The 20,192-nt window shown below is 46.7% G+C and overlaps 1 protein-coding gene across 1 annotated transcript in view; it reads right to left on the reverse strand.

Annotated features, from left to right (window-relative positions):
* Positions 1–20,192, reverse strand: part of TBC1D2 (TBC1 domain family member 2) — a 523,004-nt gene that overhangs the window by 356,460 nt on the left and 146,352 nt on the right. The window contains exon 4 of the mRNA XM_033918140.1: positions 3,992–4,121. Coding sequence (XP_033774031.1) covers positions 3,992–4,121 — 130 coding nt within the window. The remainder of the gene's footprint in view (positions 1–3,991; positions 4,122–20,192) is intronic.

The raw sequence follows: 20,192 nt of genomic DNA on the forward strand, positions 1-20,192 counted from the left end.
GTTGCCTAGATGGGGCATTGAATGGAGTTGGTGAACTCCCACATGTGGCAAGCTTCCTTGCATGGCGAGGTTGACCCTGTCCCTCCCTGTTTGTTGATATAGTGCATGGCCACCTGGTTTTCTGTTTGGGTGAGGACTGCCCTGCCTGTTTGAAGGTTTTGAGGGCATTCCCTATGGCCCTGAGCTCCAGTAGGTAGATATGGAGTGAGGACGCCTGTGCGAGGATCGAGAAAGTGTGTCCCCCCTCCATGTTTGGAGGCATCCATGGTGGCCACCAGCTGGTGAGGTGGTGGTCTGGTTTCCCTTTCGCTAAGTTATCTCGGGCCGTTCAACAGTGAAGCATCTTGTGTATGGACTGGCGAATGGGTATCTGGGTGGTCAGAGGTTGGGTACACTGGTCCCAGTGACGTCTGAGGTGCCCTTTCAGGGATCTCATGTGTAGTCTGGTGTGCTGCACAACAAAGACCGCAGCCGAGACACAGGAGGGAGCGTGCTGACGATGAGCTGCTGGCAGGGATGCACTGGGCCAGGGATGTCATGGCGTCGATCTGGTAGTCCTGTAGGACGGCCTTGGTCTGCGTGGCGTTGATGGCTGTCCAGATGAACGATATCCCCTGGGTGGGTATCAGGTGGGATTTCATGTAGTTGATGAGGAACCCCAGTTCTTGGAGGAGGGTTATGGTGGTAGTCGGGGCTGCCAGCTGTCGAGATAAGATAGGACGCGCACCCCTTGAAGGCGAGGATGTGCCACTGCCACACACTTTGTGAACGCTCTTGGAGCCGTTGAGAGTCCAAGGGGCAGGACCTTGTACTGGAGGCGTCTGTCTTGGCTTTAGAAGCGACGATGCCTCCTGTGGGCTGAATGCATGGGATACTAGCCAATACTCGGGCTGTAACAGGGCCAAGACTGTACCCAGAGAGTGCATCTGGACCTTGTGTATGCACCTGTTGAGCTTGCACAGATCCAGGAATGAGCGTTGTCCTTGTCCATGGTGACGCGGGGGTTCCTGGAATAGAAACCCCTTGGTGATCTCCTCTGTTCGTCACCGCCTCTATTGATTCTGCCGAAGCAGGTCCTCTCCTTGCTGCAGGAAAATTGGGTCGTCAGATGGAGGGTGCCCCGCCCACTCGGGGGGGGGGAGTGGAGACAAATTCGGAATCCCTGCTTGATGATGCTGAGGGCCCACTGGTCGATGGTGATCCTGGGCCAAGCCTTCGCAGACAATCTGATCCTGCTGGGCCGGAGGGTGGTCAAGGTTCTGTTTTTGTCTTGGGGAGAGGGCTGCCCTTGGATGCCCCTGCCCCTCGGGTGGTGCTTGTTTGCGTAGCAGTTATGTTACTGTTGCGAGCGCTGGGGCACAGACTGCTGCCAGTGTGGACTGGCTCGGTAATGAGCTGGAGTCCCTATTTTATTTTATTTATTTATTTTCTCTCACTGGCCTCCTGATAAAGCCGCATCTGGAACTGGAGCGCAGCAATTCGTGCGCTCAGCATTGCGCCCTCGAAGGTCTTTTTCCCCGTGGAAACCATGGTTTTTCAGGTCCTTCCCTGACGGGGCGTTGGAGGGGGGGTCGTGCTGCCCTGTTTCTCTTAAGCGCCAATGTCCATGTATGGCTGCTACGGATTGTCGAATCCCTGGGCTGGAAAGATCTGGTACTTCATCCCAGTCTCCTTGATGTTGGTTGCCCTGAAGAGGGAGTCAGCCAAATCTTGTCTCTGCAGTCCAGGAGGTTCTTGTGGACTGGAATCGCCACTGCCTGCGTGAAGTACTGGTACTGGTAGTTCAGGCCTTGTAGTACTCTGTCTTGGGTACTTGTTGTCCACCCACGTGGATATTGGGAAAGGCTGTGAGTTTCTGGAAGGACTTGGAGTGAGTCCTCGTTTGTGGGTTTTCTTTTTTTTTTTTTTTAGTAAATTATTTATTTATTTTTGTGGATGGTGACTCGGGGCGTGGCTGGAGGCTGGTGTGTTGCTTGTTCCTCCGTTGCTTGGGTGCATGGCATGCCGCTGGACCACGCCATGTTGTTGTGCGTGGCTCCCTCTAAAGGGGGACATTGTGGGGAGTCTTGCACGCTGAGAGAGGAGTGGGTCAGCAGGAGGATTAACTGTTGCTGCTGGTCCCACCCCTGGTGATTCGCAGGTTCATGTGCTGCTCCACTTGACTGGTTGGGTGGCTCCATGTACTCCACTGCCCTTCTCTGTCCTTCTTGAGAGGGGGGGAGAGCCTGCAGAGAGGGGGCAGGATTCACCCCTTCATCTGCCAGTGCTCCTGGCTACGTTTCCCACTGTGCCTGGAGGCAGAGAAAGAGGAGTGATAATGCCTCTTGAGTGGGCTTCTCCTGCTGTACTGCCTATTGTATATTAAACTGTACAGCGCTGCATATGCCTTTCAGTGCTATAGAAATCATGAATAGTAACAGAGTCCCTCATGCTGGCTGGAAAAGCATCTGAAGTGCAGTGAACTGCTCTTTAGGCTGAGGAGTTTCAAACCCCCACGTTTGGAGAGGCGTGGTCTGACATGCCGCATCACTGATGATATCAGCACCCTGCTGTGAAAGGCAGACTCCTCGTCCCGACATGAGAGGGGGATGGGATGGGAGAGGTGAGGTGAGAATTGCAGACTCTGTAGGACCCCAAGAGGGAAAGAAGCATCGAGTTGGTTTATTTATTTATTTTTTTCAGCATGTCCTTTACAAGCTGAACTCTGGGGCAGCATGTCTCCTGCTGGAGGGAGAGGTCTGCAGGTCCCCTCCAAGGGAAAGAAGCATGGGAGATTCTTTCTCCTTAAATTCAGATTGGGAGGAGGGTGGGGCAGAGCCCTCGGGGCTGCAACAGATTATCAGAGGTTTTCCCAAAAACAAGCAGATAGGACTTACCTTTGAACCCCGATCGGCTCCCTGCAGAGGCTGGCTGTACGCGGCAGCATGCAGTCTGGAGGGTGAAAGCCCCGATCTGCTGCTTGCAGAGGCTGTGGCTTTACGCAGCAGCATGCGAGACTCCTATCGGCTGCCCTGCAGAGGCTGGCTGTACGTGGCAACATGCAGGGACTCCTGGAGAGATCTCTCGGTCTGGTGAGACTCCTATCGGCTGCCCTGCAGAGGCTGGCTGTAAGAGGCAACATGCAGGGACTCCGGGAGATATTTCTCTACCGGGCCGAGTGCAGGCGGGGGGATTAGCTGAGCCAGGGCATCCTGGAGGCTCCTTGCCACTGTAGCTTGTGGATCCCCCGCTGCTGCATTCCGATGAGGATGGCTGCTGGAGGAAGATTCTTGGGCCTCACTTCTCTTCATGAAGTCTCTCAGTGCCCTCTTTCTTAGCTTGCGTGCACATGGTGACATGTGCGCACAATGCAAGCAACACGGAAACCTCGAGCGCCGGATCCAATCAGTGGGCGCACAATTCATGAGGATCTAGTGTTTTCATCCTCCTCCTGCATTAGATGATTCAGGCATCTTCAAGGTGATGAGTAGAAAAGTTGTAATGGAGAGCTGTAGAAAATCCGACCGATGGGAACGGGCGGAAACTAAAGACTGGGGATTAGGGGGAAGCAGGGGGAAATGGGTAGGGCTCAGGCATGTCCAGTAGGGCCCGGGCACTGCACGTGCTCAGAGAGAAAAAAAAAAATCTCTCTGAGCTATTGGAAAGCTTATCCGCAAATTGGGAGCTGTTGGGACAACACCCATATGTGGCTGACTCATCCTGCTTGTCCTAGGAGAACCCTACTGTCTAGAACACAGGTGTCAAAGTCGGTCCTCGAGGGCCAGAATCCAGTCGGGTTTTCAGGATTTCCCCAATGAATCTGCTTGAGATCTATGTGCATGCACTGCTTTCAATGCATATTCATTGGGGAAATCCAGAAAACCCGACTGGATTCCGGCCCTCGAGGAGGGACTTTGACACCCCTGGTCTAGAATGTCTCACCTATTGCACTGGAATTCATTTGTGGGTTCTTTTCTGTTTCTAGACATGAAGAAGTTGTAAAGATTCTTACTGTATTTCCGTCAAGGGATGTTTCAAGGAGATGTTCTGCAAGGCAGATGACTGCTGAAGATCTGGCAAATAGGCTGCTGTCATCCCTATCACTTCTGTTGGTGTTTTCACTGGGGGCAAAAAATCCACTCCTAAAGATAAACCCCACAAAAAAAACAACACAGTTGATTACAAACCTACCTCTAAACAAAACGTCATGTCTATTCATTACTAGTAACTTACATTTTAAACATAAGGCCGGAGGTGGGGTTTTGGGGGGGTATGATGAGGGGAAAAAATCCCCCTGGCAGTATGATTGAAAGACTATAGTGCCAGATCTTAGGCTCGTTCTGTTTTGACAGAAAAGAAATAACTGCTAGGTACAAAAAAAGCAGCAGCTGTGCTTGGGCCTTGGATAAGAAAGAAGAAAACAGCTAGTACCCAAATCTAGTGGTGTTGCCATTGGTGGGCCTGAGTGGGCAGTGATCCACCCACTTTGGGTTCAGGACAGGCCCAACTATAACCACTGTGATTCCAATTTATTCCTCGTTATCTCAAGCTACACAGTTTATATCTACTGCAAATTTTAACTGTTGAACAGTAGATGAGTGAGTTTAAGTAGAAGCTCAATTCAGATAAAATGAAACTCTTCTTTACTACTCCACTGGCTACACTGGCTTCCAGTCAAAGCAAGAGTGATATTTAAATTTGGATGTATATGTTAAAAGGTGTCACATGGTCTAGCACAGACATGGGCAACTCCGGTCCTTGAGGGCCAGAATCCAATCGGGTTTTCAGGATTTCACCAATGAATATTGTCACAAACCCGGCACTGAAGTTAGGTTTGTGCCAGGAAAAAGACAAAAACCCCTAAACTTTAGGAGAGCTGATCAATGTGGCAGCCCTTCCAGCAGCAGACAGCAAGACTCTAGCCCTTATGAGAGTGCCCAAGAGCAGGAGCCCTGGGGGGAGGGGAAGCAGGATGAGTTTAGTAACTTCCCTAAGTCTAAAGCAGTCCCTAGCAAATTGCACCCTAGCAGGCAGGCTCCTAGTCATGCTGGCACTCAGCTGCTGAAGCTAATTGAGCAGCAACAGAAGGCTCAGCAAAAGCCAGCCCATCCCCCACTCAGGTTAGGGCGTGGCTTTCTCAGGTCTGGTAAAAGCCAGCAGAGCAAGTTTGGAAGGGTCAGTCTGGATCCAGCAGTGGAAGGAGACTCTTGGCCAACAAATGAGATTGAGATGGAAGACTTGGAAGCAATTCCCCATCTCCACCAGTTAATTGAAGCTGGTTGGAGAGGCCTGATTGCAGCTAGGCAATTACAGTGTGCTTTGAGAGCAATGAACTTTTAGGATTGACTGCTATAAGGACTGTGCTAGTTGATCCACTCCTGTTTTTGCAGTTATCCTTTTCCGGTGTGAACAAGCTGACTAAGGACTGTTATATTTACCTGAGGAAAGGCTGAGTGTAATCTTGGGCAAGACCAAGTTTTGTTTGAATTTGTTTCTTTTGTTTTGCCTTAACCTTTGAAGCATTAGCCACCTGGCTGAAGGAAGCTGGGTTAAGAATTAAAGAGTTATTATTCTGAGGGGAACTAGGCTGTGCTGAACTTTATTTTTGCTCCTCATATTAACACCAGCAGGGCCTTCAATCCGTGAAGGCACGCCAGGGACTGTGTTTTTGCGCACCGCCCGGTAGCCATTCTGACCAGCCAGTACCGGGTGTGCGACAATATGCATGAGATCTATTTGCATGCACTGCTTTCAATGCATATTCTTTGGGGAAATCCTGAAAACCCGATTGGATTCCGGCCCTCGAGGACCGTAGTTGCACATGTCTGGTCTAGCACTTAGTTATCTTGTGAACCACTTTATATTTGCTAATTAGACGTTCACAGCTTACTCTTTACTTGTTTTCCAATTGGCTAAAAACTGTTTATATAAAAGGTTTTAAACTACTATAGCCATTTCAAGCTGCCATTTGAGATAAAGATTTTAGTAATTTGATAACCAGTTCTGCTTCATATCAGCATTTTAGGAAATTGTTAAATTTGCTAAATTTCAAAGTTTGATATTTTGTATTTTGCTGTGATTATTCAGTCCTCTTTCATCCTATAAATCACATAGAACTTTAAAGTGTTGAAGTATATAAATAAAATTTTATGTTATGTTACACCCTTTTTATAGCTGGGACGAAGGCCCAAGCCCTGCCAGCTGAAGTCCTCCCCAGCCTAGAACTCCCTGCTGCCAAGCTTAGCAGTTGGCAGAAAATGACAAAGGGCTGGTTGTATCTTATGGATTAACTAATTTTTTGAGGAATAAGGTCTCAAGGCCAACCGTCCATGTAGCCAGATGCATAAAAACAAGTTCAGGAGGTAAATCAATATACACACTGATCTGCATTTTCAATTTTCTGTATCCACTCCACCATCTAATATAATAAAATGCTAGGCCGCGCATGCGCACTTCCTAAGCGTGCATCCGTTTTCTGTGAGCTGTAGGGCACCGTAGATAGGAGTGCGCATGCGCGCGAAGCTCTCTCTCTCTCTCCCTCCCCCCGAGGTGGATGACGGCCGCCGCGGATGTTGGCCGCGGCGGCTGCTGGCCGCCCGAAGCTCTCTCTCTCTCTTCCTCCCCCCCTGAGGCGGATGTCGACCGCGGCGGCCCGAGTCGGATGTCGGCCGCCGCGGCTGTTGGCGGCTGCAGGCCGCGGCAGCCAATCTTTGCTACGGCTTTCCCTTACTCCCACAACACCATGTTTCCTCTTCAAATGAACAGATACCAGGGATGTTTCCTTGACAGAAATGCTCAATGCCTTCGGCGGCTGCTGGCCGCCCGAAGCTCTCTCTCTCTCTTCCTCTCCCCCCCCCAGGCGGATGTAGACCGCGGCGGCCCGAGTCGGATGTCGGCCACGGCGGTTGTAGTAGGGCATGCAGTTCAGGAGGAAGGTATGGGGGGGAGGAAAATACTGCACAGGGAAGTGGGGTGGGAGGGAAATGGAGGGGCAGAAAAGGGGTTGATGGACAGGGGAAGAGGTGCTGATGAACAGGGAGGGGGGCAGAAAAATGAAGACAGGCCTACTGCTGGACAGGGGGAGCAGGAAGGAGGTGATGATGGACAGGGGGAGGTAAAACAAAGGGAAAAGGGCTTCTGCTGGATAAGGTGAGCAGTGATGGGGTGGTGGAGGACACAGGGGAGGTAAAAGGAAGGGAGAATGGCAAGGGGTGGTAGTGGACAGCCAAGGAAAAAAAAAAAAGACAGACAGAAATACAGAAAGCGGCTAAGGAGAGAGAGAGAGAAAAAAAAACCCCCACACACATATATTCTAGCACCCGTTAATGTAACGGGCTATAAGACTAGTCATATATATATTTAGTCACCTCAAGAATGTCACCTCAGTAGGAGGGTCATTTATTAACATACTTTCATGATGAATAACCTTTATAAAAATTACTCGCACTGAAGAAAGTTGACCCACATTAACGGACCATCTGAAAACTGCTCTTCCTCAATACAATGAAAAAGCACAGTTACTTACCGTAACGGGTGTTATCCAGGGACAGCAGGAAGATATTCTCACATGTGGGCAATGTCATCCAAAAAGCCCTAGAATGGACAACTTTAAAAGTGTATCACCACTTTAAATTTTTAGAAACTTTGCGACTGCCCACACTGCGCATGTGCAAATGCCTTCCCGCCCGAAATAGGCTCACAGTTCCTCAGTTCCGTTAGCAAGCTAAGAAGCCAACCAGGGGAGGAGGGTGGGTTGTGAGAATATCTGTCTTCTGTCCCTGGATAACACCCATTATGGTAAGTAACTGTATTTTATCCCAGGACAAGCAGGCAGCATATTCTCACATGTGGGACTCCCTCGCTTACTACAATTGGATGGAGGGAGTGTTAGCTATTAAGAAAATAATTTTGCAACACTACTTGGCCGAAGTGACCATCACATCTGGAATAAGATTCCAGACAGTAGTGAGATGTTAAAGTATGAACTGAGGACCAAGTAGCAGCTTTACAGATCTCATCAATAGAAGTAGAACGTAAGAAAGCAACTGAAGCTGCCATAGTTCAGACTTTGTGTGCTGTCACATGACCCCTGATTTGCAGCCCAGCCTGTGGAGGAGTGTGTGGCGCAGTGGTTGAAGCTACAGCCTCAGCACCCTAGGGTTGTGGGTTCAAACCCCACGCTGCTCCTTGTGATCCTGGGCAAGTCACTTAATCCTCCATAGCCCCAGGTACATTAGATAGATTGTGAGCCCACCGGGACAGATAGGGAAAATGCTTGAGTACCTGATTGTAAAACCGCTTAGATAACCTTAATAGGCGGTATATAAAATCCTAATAAAACTTGAAAAAAAACTTGAGCATAACAGAAGGCAATACAGGCCGCCAAACATGTGGAGATAGTTTTCTTGGATACAGGCCAGCCCAACCTGTTAGGGATCATGAACAGTTGAGGAGATGTTCTGTGTGGCTTAGTCCAATGTAAGTAATAAGTCAAAGCTCATTTGCAATCCAAAGTTTGAAGAGACATTTCTCCAGGGTGAGAATGAGTCTTGGGAAAAAACACTGGAAGCATAATGGATTGATTCAAATGAAATTCCATGACAACTTTTGTGAGGAATTTTATATGGGTACAAAGCACTACTTTATCATGGCCCTATGAGCTGCTCTACCACTTGAATGCACAAACCTTGGAAGCTGTTGTTCCACAGCCTCTAGGTCCACAGGTGCATGTGATGCTTCTTGCTCTCAAAATGAAAATCACAAAAATCACAAGCTGAGAAGGAAATCAGTGAAAATAAAGGTATGCATTAATATCAACCCACTGTGTGCCAGCCCACCTGCTAAAGCTCTGAGTTAGCACTGCATCCAGTACTTTCTGCAGAAATGAAACTTGGCATTTCATTTGATGGTAACAACTTTGGCACTATGCCCTCTCCTTTATTAATGACAATTCCAGCACAACATCCCCTTCTTTCTCCAACATTCTGTGACCAGCCATTATTCGCCCATTACCCTCTTTTCCAAGCCCACATTATGTGGAAGGATATGGGGTGGCACACCACTATAGCAGTACCCTTTCATTCATGGTGCCTGCACAGCCACAAGTGTCATAGACCCCAAAAGCTAGCATATAGCAGAATTATGCTGACAGTGAGAAATCCATAACAAAAGTGCTTTTTGGCAAAAAATCGCCACTGATACAATCCTGTATCCCGCGCCTACTATGTCGCCTCCAAAACCGCTGAAAACTGAGTCTGTCACACCCGCGCCACTCAGCGGTAAGAGGCCCAAGCCAGATCCGAGCACGCCGGAGAAAATGGCGCCGAAGGGCGACGAGGCCTCATTCGACCTGCTCCTAAAAGAAATGCGCTCAATTCGGTCCGTAGTGCAAGAGCAGGTCGAGGAAACAAAACTTATAAGGGGGGAGATAGAAGCGCTGAATTCCCAATTCGTCGATGCGCGGCACCGCCTTGATGCCCTGGAAGAAAAAATGGCTGATTTGCAGTCCACACAAGCGCTGGTACACAAACATGAAAAAATGCTTACCACCCTGCAACGGGACATCGAGGATCTCTCCAATCGCAGTAGAAGGTCTAATCTGAGAATTATTGGATTACCTGAATCATCAGAGGGCTCTGATATGATCTCCTTCCTGTCTAATTTCCTGCCTGCAACTCTGGGACTAGTCTTCTCTCCTCCATTGGAAATAGAGCGCGCTCACCGCGTGCCCTCTCATCTTTCTGCCCATGCTTCTACTCTTCGGCCCACAGTGGCTAAGCTGCTTAGATTTCAACACACGCTGCAGATTCTTACAGCTGCAAAATCTAAACCTCAGCTGCTTCACCAGGGCAGGAAGTTCTTCATTGTTCCAGATCTGGCTAAGTCCACAGCGTTGAAGAGAAAAGCATTTCTGTCTCACCGTCAGGAGCTCAAAGACATAGGAGCTAAATATGGTCTTATGTACCCGGCAAGGATGAAAGTAACCTACAACAACCGTACCACTTCATATACAGATCCAGATGAGCTAGCAGCATTTCTTGAATCTCTAAAAATGCGCTGATATGTAGTGCTGCTGACGGTTAAGTCTGTGGTTTTTTTTCTCTCCTGTTGGTGTAAAATGCATTCACTTGTTTTTCTGATATATTGCATATATTGATAAGCACACCAGCTTCATATTATTGCTATTGTATGGGTGTGGGGTTTTGCTAGTTGTTCCATCTGTGTTATATCTCTGTGCTCACAGGAGCACCCTTAAACTGTTTTACTGTACGCATGACAGTGTGGTCTTTTATGACTATGCTTTGTGCTGACATTTCTAGCTTTCTCTCTTTTCTCTTTATGCTTTTTATATCTCTATTTTCTGACAGGAGTGTCTACTTTATGCATTTTACCTGCTATCTGCTTTTCCTGAACATGGGTATTATCTGCTACACTTCAGTACTGCACACCAAGGCTTATGGCTGATTTGCATGTTTTTTCTTTTAATGTGAATGGTTTGAATCATCCCATTAAGAGGAAAAAGATAGCTAATTATATTTCTAATAAACACTCAGATGTGGTTTTTCTACAGGAAACCCACCTTCCACCCGCTGCCGCTTTAAAATTCCAGCTCAAGGGATATTCCACTCATTTCTATTCTCCTGCGACTCAACGTAAGAAAAATGGGGTATCAATATTATTTAATGACAAACTTTCTCCTATCATTCATTCCTCTAAGGCGGATACAGATGGCAGATGGTGTTTGGTGCATGCTGCGTTGCACTCAGTGGATTTTGTGTTCCTCAACATATACGCTCTAGTTTTGGATCACCCAGAATTTTTCCAAGACCTTCAGCTGGCGTTGGTACAATATGGATCATGTTCTGTGATACTAGGAGGCGACTTCAATCAAATTCAGGATATCTATATTGATAGATCAGTGTTCTCCCCAGGGCTTTTTAACCGGGCGGTCCACCCAGCTAATTTAGATTACCGCTCAGCTATAAGGAATCCTGCTGTTGCAGCCGCTCAACATAAAAAAATTCCCCCAAAATACCATCTCTCACCGGCTTGGAGATGCGAACTCATGCTTCGGGGCTCTAAGGTATGCGTGCCGGATTCCCTCCGAAACCGGAAGTTATGTCCCAGGGCAGGGGAAGAAGAGAAGGGAAACCGGCACACACACCTTAGAGCCCCGAAGCATGAGTTCGCTACGGGCTAAGGCAGGAGACAGGCAGGAAACTGGTTAACGACGGATGGAAACTTACAACTTGCTTTGGGCCTTTCTCGCAGCCGGGTCCTGCCTACTTTCTGTTTCCGCGAAGGCAGGACCCGGCAACGAGGAAGGCCCGAAGCAAGTTGTAAGTTTTCATCCTTGCTGACCTATGCCTAATGACGCAAAAAAAGAGTCACGGCGCAAGGGAAGCCTCCCCTTCTCTCGCTTGGAAACTTTATCGCAACTCAGGATGCCTATGGTGCAGGACAGGACACTGAACAAATCAGACCTCGCACTCTCTACCACACTGTCCCACACCTACGTTGTAGCGAACAAGGAATCTCCGGGAGCTCGAGTAGGTGAGGTCATTGTGCGAGGGGGGTTGCCGGTAGTAGAAGTCAGGTGGACTGGTCTGGCCTTGTACTTATAGGGGTGTGAGCAGTGGCGTACCAAGGGGGGGGGGGGGGGGGCGGGGGGGTCGGTCCGCCCCGGGTGCGAGCCCTGAGGGGGTGCTCCGGCTTCCGTTCCCCCCCCCCCGACATCTGGTTCTTCCTCTCTGGCCTCCCTGCACCATTAAGAGTACCGAAGCAGCCTACAGCAAGATTGCGATGTCAGCGATCTTGCGCTGATTCATGCTGACCTCCGCCGCAGTCCCGCCCCCTCCACTGACGTCAGAGGAGGGGGCGGGTCCACGGCGGAGGACAGCACAAGCAACTCAAGATCGCTGACATCGCGATCTTGCTGGAGGCTGCTTCTACTCTAAATGGTGTGGGGAGGCCAGAGGGGAAGAACCGGACGTCTGGGTGGGGCGGGCAGGCAGGCCTTCAGGGGGAGATGCAGGCCTTAAAGGGGGGGGACAAGCCTTCATGGGGGGAGACAGGCTTTTTTTTTGGGGGGGGGACAGGCAGGCAGGCCTTTCAGGGGGGACAGGGGGTGGGACAGGCCTTCAAGGGGGGGACAGGCCTTCAAGGAGGTGCAGGCCTTCTGGGGGGTGCAGCCTTCAGGGGGAGATGCAGGCCTTCAAGGGGAGGGACAAGCCTTCAGGGGGAGATGCAGGCCTTAAAGGGGGGGGACAAGCCTTCATTGGGGGAGACAGGCTTTCAGGGGGGACAGGCAGGCAGGCCTTCAAGGGGGGGATAGGCAGGCAGGCCTTTAAGGGGGGGGACATGGGGGTGGGACAGGCCTTCAAGGGGGTGCAGGCCTTCGGGGGGGTGCAGGCCTTCGGGGGTGCAGCCTTAAAGGGGGGTGCAGGCCTTCATGGGGGGGAGACAAGCTTTTGGGGGGGACAGGCAGGCCTTAAAGGGGGGGGACAGGCAGGCAGGCAGGCCTTTAAGGGGGGGACAGGCCTACAAGGTGGTGGGACAGGCCTTCAAGGGGGGGACAGGCCTTCAAGGGGGGTGCAGGCCTTTGGGAGGGGGTGCAGGCCTTAAAGGGGGGTGCAGGCCTTCATGGGGGGGACAGGCCTTTGGGGGGGACCCTGGTGTAGAAGTACACAGAGGGAAGGGGGTGTTCAAAGAGATGTGCATATGACAGCTTTGGGGGGGAAGAAATAATGGGTCTGAAAATAGAGGAGAGGGAGAGAGATGATGGACCATGGGATTTAGGGAGGGAAGGAACAGAAAGGGAGAGAAATTGGACACAAGGGATGGTTTGGAGGAGGGATAGAGATACTGGATAGGAGGGTAATTGGGAAAAGAAAGGGAGAGATGGTGGGCCCTGGGGTGGTGGGGAAGGAGGGAGAGATGCCGGATGAAAGTGTAGTTAAGAAAAGGTGGATCTGTGGAGGGAGATGAAAAAAAGGAAAGATACCAGACTTCCTGGGGAGGGAAGGGAAATGGAAAGGGAGGACAGAGATGGCAGATGGATGGTTAGCATGAAGAAAGAAGGAGACCCTGGCAAGCAAGTTATCAGAAGACAACCAGAGCCTTGGACCAACAAGATTTGAAAAATAACCAGACAACAAAAGGTAGAAAAATTAATTTTATTTTCTGTTTTGTGATTACAATATGTCAGATTTGAAATGTGTATCCTGCCAGAGCTGGTGTTAGACCGCAAACGTGAGCTAGGATTTAACAGAGAGAGGAAAAGTCCTTTTTTTTCTTTATTTTATTTACACCACAGCATCAGTGTGGTTAGGAGAAGCCAAAGGGGGTGAAAAAGCTATAAAACCCACCAGGATTTTTGAAAAAAAATCACCCAACTGGGCAGAAAAATCAAATCGAAAAACCAATTAAATAGGCTGAATCGAAATTTTTCTTCCTGAATCGGGCAGTTTGCGCTACTGTCTCAGACTTTAGGACCTGGGATTGGGGAGAGATGGCATCCTCAGTACTTTATAATGCAAGTGAAATGAGGATTTGGTCAGACTTTTGAAGGGTCTGCAGAAGAAAAATATTGTATAGGCCGGGGACGTGAGACAGCAGGAAATGGGAACTTTTCTTCCTTCTATTTTTGTGAATGGAAAGGCTGAGGATGTCAGAGAGTTCAGTTAAAATATGTGCTTTATAAAAAAAATATAATAATGTGTTTTATAAAGTTTATAAGCATTGCTGGCCTACCCAGTGGGGTGTTCCTAGTGGTGGTGGTGGCAGTGTGTCAATGTGTTGAGAAGAAGAGGTGGTCTGGGAAATTCTCCTGAGCAAACTCCGGGCCCATTTCCACCCCCCAGTTAGTCCACTCCACTCAACTGGTTCACACACTGAGTGGGTCTTTGGGTATTATGCCTAGGTAGTTGTTTTGGGATCTCTTCCAGTGGTTTGTCAGTATCTCCTTGTGGTCCAAGGAAGGAAACTTTGTTAACTTTAGCATTGACCTTTTGTAACAGTGCTGCTTGTGTGGCATTAGGCTATCTAGTGATCAAAAGAAAAAAAACAGACCTTTGCACATTTTTGCACTATAGGTGGGTGTATGAGGAGATTCACATTTCCTGCACAGCTAAGTCCGTGTGAAGTTCCCTTGTATTGTATTTGACATCTAGCAAGGTCTCTGTTTGGAATGAAAGATCTAAGCTTAAAAATGAAGTGGCCAGAAGTTATGGTAAAAGCAGATAGCTTAGCTGGTTTTAAGAAAGATTTGGACAAATTCCTGGAGGAAAAGTCCATAGTCTGTTATTAAGACATGGGGAAGTGTCTGCTTGCCCTGGATCGGTAGCATGGAATGTTGCTACTCTTTGGGTTTTGACCAGGTACTAGTGACCTGGATTGGCTACCATGAGAATGGGCTACTGGGCATGATGGACCATTGGTCTGACCCAGTTAGGCTATTCTTATGTTATGTTCTCATCTGTAGGGGCCTTTGGTTTCACTTCTTATTTTAATGTATTTTTTTTCTGGGAACTTATCAGGTTTTTTATAATGGGAACAAAAATGGAAGAGAATTAATGTGTGTGGAATGGGGGGGTAACTAATTTCTTCAGCTAAATAATTAAATCCACCTCAACCAGACATAGGAGAACTCGCACACCATTCACACACCCTCCAACCAAAAACGTCAAAAGAAAAAAACCGTTCGACAACCTCCTAACACTCGACCCCCAACTCTACAACCTATTGACCTCGACCACAGACTACAAAACCTTCAAAAAAGAAATAAAAACCCTTCTATTCAAAAAACACATAAAACCGAACTAACACAATCAGAACTATCCCAAGCATCACCTGCAACTACTCCATACGTACTTCTGATGTCATGACAATTCAGACATAATTTATGTTATGTTATGTTTGGAATAATGGTTACATATATGAGGTTCAATAAAAGAATATTTTCACTCACTGTTTCCATTCTGACCATTTATACCGTTTCATGGTTATTACAAAAAATATTTTTTACATGGAGGGTGGGGGGGGGGGGTGTCAAAAAATGATGGGCCCCGGGTGCCACATACCCTAGGTACGCCACTGGGTGTGAGTGACATCTTACTCCATGATTGTTATGACTGATTACTAGGTTTCAAAGGACCAAAATTCATTTGTGGATATGTTTTGATATTATTTTATATTTAGTAATTTGTTACTGGAAAAATGTGCAGGTACAGTAGTACTGTGGTATTTTTCCCCCCAGGATTTGAAGTTACTGTAAAGTTATTTAAAGTTTGTTTAGCTCTTGTTAGCATAGTAATTGTGAATCATTTCTAACCAAAATTTGTATGTCTACTCAGTAAACAGGGATGTTCAAGATGCTGAGTGCGCAAAAAAAAAAAGAAAAAAGAGGGAGAGAAAACTTTAAAAATGTTGAACTTGTGTCATATGAATATAAAGGAGTGAAAAAGCTAATATAAGGGGCCTGTATGCAAAAACTTAAATAGCTATGTGTAGAAAATAGCTCGGTTTGTATCTTGGAGATAAGGATTTTTAAAATTGAAAATGCAAAATTATGCCAAAATTTCTGGGAAGCGGTCATTCGTCCCCCTTCCTCCCAGCAGGTCTACCATCTCTCCTCCCACACTAGGTCCAGTCAGTGGAATGCTTTTTTGTTTGGGGGGGCCCAAAAGCACTGCCCAGGCTCCACCCCAGACCCAGCCGCCATACTAATAATAGTACTAATTGTAAATGCCATTTCTTCCATTCATTTTTCACATACACACAATATAATCTTATTAATAATACATAATGGTAACCACAAAATTAAACTACACAAAGCACACTCTTTTACCCCTCCCCACCTTGCACAGCATTTCTTCCTCTCTCCTCCACCCCCATGTGCTATGTCCACCATCTCTCTCTCATTCCTTCCCTTGCTGTAAAGGGAGTGAGGAAAGAAAGATAGAGAGATCCAGGGTATATCGCTCCAACTCCTTCTACTACCACATCCAACATTTCTCCCTCTCTCATCCCCCCCGGACTGTGTGCATCTTTTACCCCTGTCCACCAGCCCCATGCCCAACATTTCTCCTTCTATTACTCCTCTCCAGAACCAAGCGACATCTCTTCCTCCATTCCCTCCACCAGGTCCAACATTCTTCCCTCTTGCATCTGTCTCACTGTTCCCTCTCCACCACCACATCCAACATTTCACCCTCTCATCTCTCTCTACCTTACTCCTCTCCCACCAACATGTCCAACAATTCTCTTCCTATGCCCAACATTCTCCTCTTTCTTCCTTTCCCCATGTACACCATTTCTTTCCCTCACACCCATGCTCAACAATTTTCCCTTTCTATTCCCTCCTCCACCTCAGCATCTCTTTCCTTCTATCCTTCCATGCTATGTCCCAAGTTCATGCCCCTTCCCTCCTTTCCTTCTGTATCCTCCCTTCCTTCTGTATCCCAAGTTTGTGCCCCCTCCCTCCTTCCTTACTGACATTTTCTCTGTGTACAGTGTGCTTTGTGTTTTTTAAAATTTTATTGCTGGTAGATTATTTTGACTTGGTCATTTTAAAAGTAGCTCGCAAGCCAAAAAAGTGTGGGCACCCCTGCTGTAGAGCCATTTCTTATATGACTGGATGAACTATATTTATCTTTTTTTTGTTAGTTGTTTAAATTCATGCAGAAATAAATGGCTAGATTGAACCTAATGACTTCATTAACGTCTTTCCCTTTTTTAAACCTCTATACCATTTGAAAGAGGGCAACTATCTAATTATTCCCTTCTAGAATTGGATACTTCTTAAATTGAGTAAAAATATTCTGGCATAAGTGTCAAACCTTAAAAAAGGAAATCATATTGAGCATTGGAAAATAATAATAAACTAATAAAAAATAGTACACATTTAGGGATCCTTTTACTAAGTTGAGATAGTGGTTTTACGCCAGCATTGAGCTGGCTTTAGTTTTCCCGCTTAGCGCGGGGGTTTGCATGTGCTAAAAATGCTAGCGCACCTTAGTAAAGAGGGGGTTAATTTTCCCCATCCCACCCCACCCGGCTACTTTTTCATGCCACCCGGCTGGAAAAAATTTCTGGGGAGAACACTGTAGATCATCATCCTGTAAACCTTCTAAATCCAGGTCTTTCACAGCCTTACATGCCCTCAAAGACGCCTTCTCTCTTGTGGATCCGTGGCGATTGTTTAACCCAAAAGGTAGGGAGTACTCTCATTTTTCACCACCACATAATACCTACTCAAGAATAGATTTCTTCCTGCTATCCTCCTCTCTTATTCATGACCTGACAAACACCATTATTCATCCGATCTCTCTTACAGATCATGCGACCATCTCTCTGCATTTACTTCTTTCTGCCCCTCGCAAAGAATCATCCTCTTGGAGACTAAACAACGCTTTACTCTTAGACACAGAAATAGCTGACAAAATTAAATCCTTTACCAATTAATTCTTCGAACTCAATTCCAAGGATCCTGAGATTTGCCCTTCCATTGTTTGGGAGGCTTACAAAGCCTCACTTAGAGGTGAACTGATCAAACTTGCTTCTTGGAAAAAGAAACAATCTTTGCAAAAAGAGAAGTACTTAGAATCCTCTATCAAAAAGTTAGAACTACAACACATGTCTGACCATTTACAAGACCTGTCCATATTTCAACGTATCCAAAATCTTAAATATGAATATAATACTTTGGTTTCATGTACGGCCAGGCGAGACATTTTTATTTCAGCCTCCGGTCACTACATAGGAGATAACCTCATGGGTCGCCCCTTGGCTAGATATCTTAAAACTAAATCTAAACGTTTACATATTACAGCTGTTCAACACCCATCAGGGCAGATGGTCAAGACCCGGTCTCTGATCTCCTCTCAATTTGAACATTTTTATGCTACATTATACAAATCCGATTACTCTGCCTCTGAGTTGGGGATAGACTCTTTTCTTGCCTCCCTAGTCCATCCGACCTTATCGGACTCTGTAAAGTTGGAACTAGACTCTCCTATAACCATATCCGAGATAGAAACTGCAATTTCATCCCTGCCTAACGGCAAGGCCCCGGGTCCCGACGTTTTTACCAATGAGTTTTTCAAGCAATTTCGCACTCTTTTGGCTCCTCAGCTTCTTACATACTATGAATTCCTCCACTCCACTCCGGACAAACAATTCAATTTTACTGAGGCCACTATTGTAGTCATTCCCAAGCCTGACAGAGACCCTACTCTGGTTAAAAACTTTAGCCCCATCTCTCTTCTTAATTTAGATTATAAGATTATGGCAAAACTCCTTGCATTGAGACTCAATAAAGTGATCCCTTCTCTAATACATAAAGATCAAGTAGGGTTTATTAAGCAAAGGTTTATAGGTGATAATTTACGCCTCTTTCATCATATTAACGCCCATGCTAAAACACTTTCAGATCCTATAATCGGCCTGGCTATTGATGCCGAAAAGGCCTTCGACCGTGTGGAGTGGCCTTTTCTATTCCGAATCTTGAAGTGGTATAACTTTGGTCCGTTCGTCACAAGAGTGGATTGAAGCTTTATATCGACAGCCCACAGCTCGTAATTTAATTAATAACTCTCTCTCTAATAAATTCTCACTTCACAGAGGTACTCGCCAGGGCTGCCCTCTTTCACCTTTACTATTTAATTTAGCGCTGGAACCTCTTCTTTCTGCCATCCGACAATGCCCCACAATTAAAGGTATTTCCACCTCTACTCGCCACATCAAATTAGCAGCATACGCTGATGATGTCCTTCTCTTTATCCGGGATCCTGTTGATTCCCTCCCTTCCCTCGTTAACATTAATTCTCAGTACTCCCTCCTCTCTGGATACTCAGTCAATTGGGAGAAATCGGAGATTTTTCCTCTTAATGATCATCTCTCTCCCTCAGATCTCGCTCATTTTCCTTTTCCATGGTCGCATGGGGCTGTGAAGTACCTGGGTGTTTTAATACATAAAGATCCGGTTCACGCTCAAGATCTAAATATATCTAAAATTAAAAGCTTAATTCTGAACACAATGTCTCGCTGGTCCCCACTCTATCTATCTTGGTGGGGCAGAATTGCTTCCATCAAAATGACTCTTGCTCCTCAGATAAACTATACCCTCTCAATGCTTCCCTCTCTATGCCGAAAGACACTTTTTCATTGGCTGAAAACGAAAATCTCTGAATTTGTTTGGAATAAGAAAAAGCCTCGTATTGCTCTCGCCAAGCTGAAAGCCTCTAAGATCAATGGTGGTTTAAACTTACCAGATTTCTATTTTTATTATATTTCAGCACTGGCCAAATATGGAGCTTACTGGATCATTGATCCATGTCCCCAGGACTCACCAGCCTGGTTTGAAATGGAACGATTTTTGTGTGCACCATTACACGTCTCCTGTTTGACAACGGTGCCAGTCCCTAGACAGTTGTGTGCAACGCAGCATGCCCTCCACCTACTAGATGAAATAGCAGAGATTTCAATTAAAGATAGCCCATTCATGTCCATTTGGAACAATCCCAAACTCCAGAATAATGGCAAATCTTTTTCATGGTTTGTGGTTTCCTCACCAGATAACTACTCTCACTTCCCTTGTTCCTTTTGGTACACTCAGCTCTGCCTACTCGTTGCCTCCTTCTGCCTATTCACAGTGGCTTTCTCTTACTGGGGCGATATCTTCTGTGTCTCTACACTTTGATTTTACGACATCCATTTACACTATATGTCACTGGTTCACATTGGCTATATCAAAAGGTAAAGCGATATCTCTCTTTTATAGTATTCTAAGAGACCACTCCTTTACCTTTTCCTCTCATTCCATGAAACATTGAGACTCTATGCTGACAACCCCGCTTTCTGATGTTGACTGGGAACTTTTTTGGTCCTCGACAAATCGACCTCTCTTATCCTCCAGAGTCTCACGATCAATTTTCTTCATTATGTGGAATGCAGTATGGACCCCTTTTCGGATGTGGAAAGCTAACCTAAAACAAGACTCTATATGTTGGAACTGTATGAAAGAAGCTGGAACTCTTGATCATATGCTTTTCCATTGCACTCCAGTTCGTTCCTTTTGGACTCGGATTTGGGACACTATAAAATATATTACTAACTGCTCAGAAGAAATTTCTTTGGACACTATAATTCTTCGGTCTCAACACCCCTGTTTTGCTCAGTCGAACTGTCCTCCTAAACTCATTGATGCCATGTTT

Source organism: Geotrypetes seraphini, chromosome 1 (genome assembly GCF_902459505.1).
Source record: "Geotrypetes seraphini chromosome 1, aGeoSer1.1, whole genome shotgun sequence".
Taxonomy (NCBI): domain Eukaryota; kingdom Metazoa; phylum Chordata; class Amphibia; order Gymnophiona; family Dermophiidae; genus Geotrypetes; species Geotrypetes seraphini.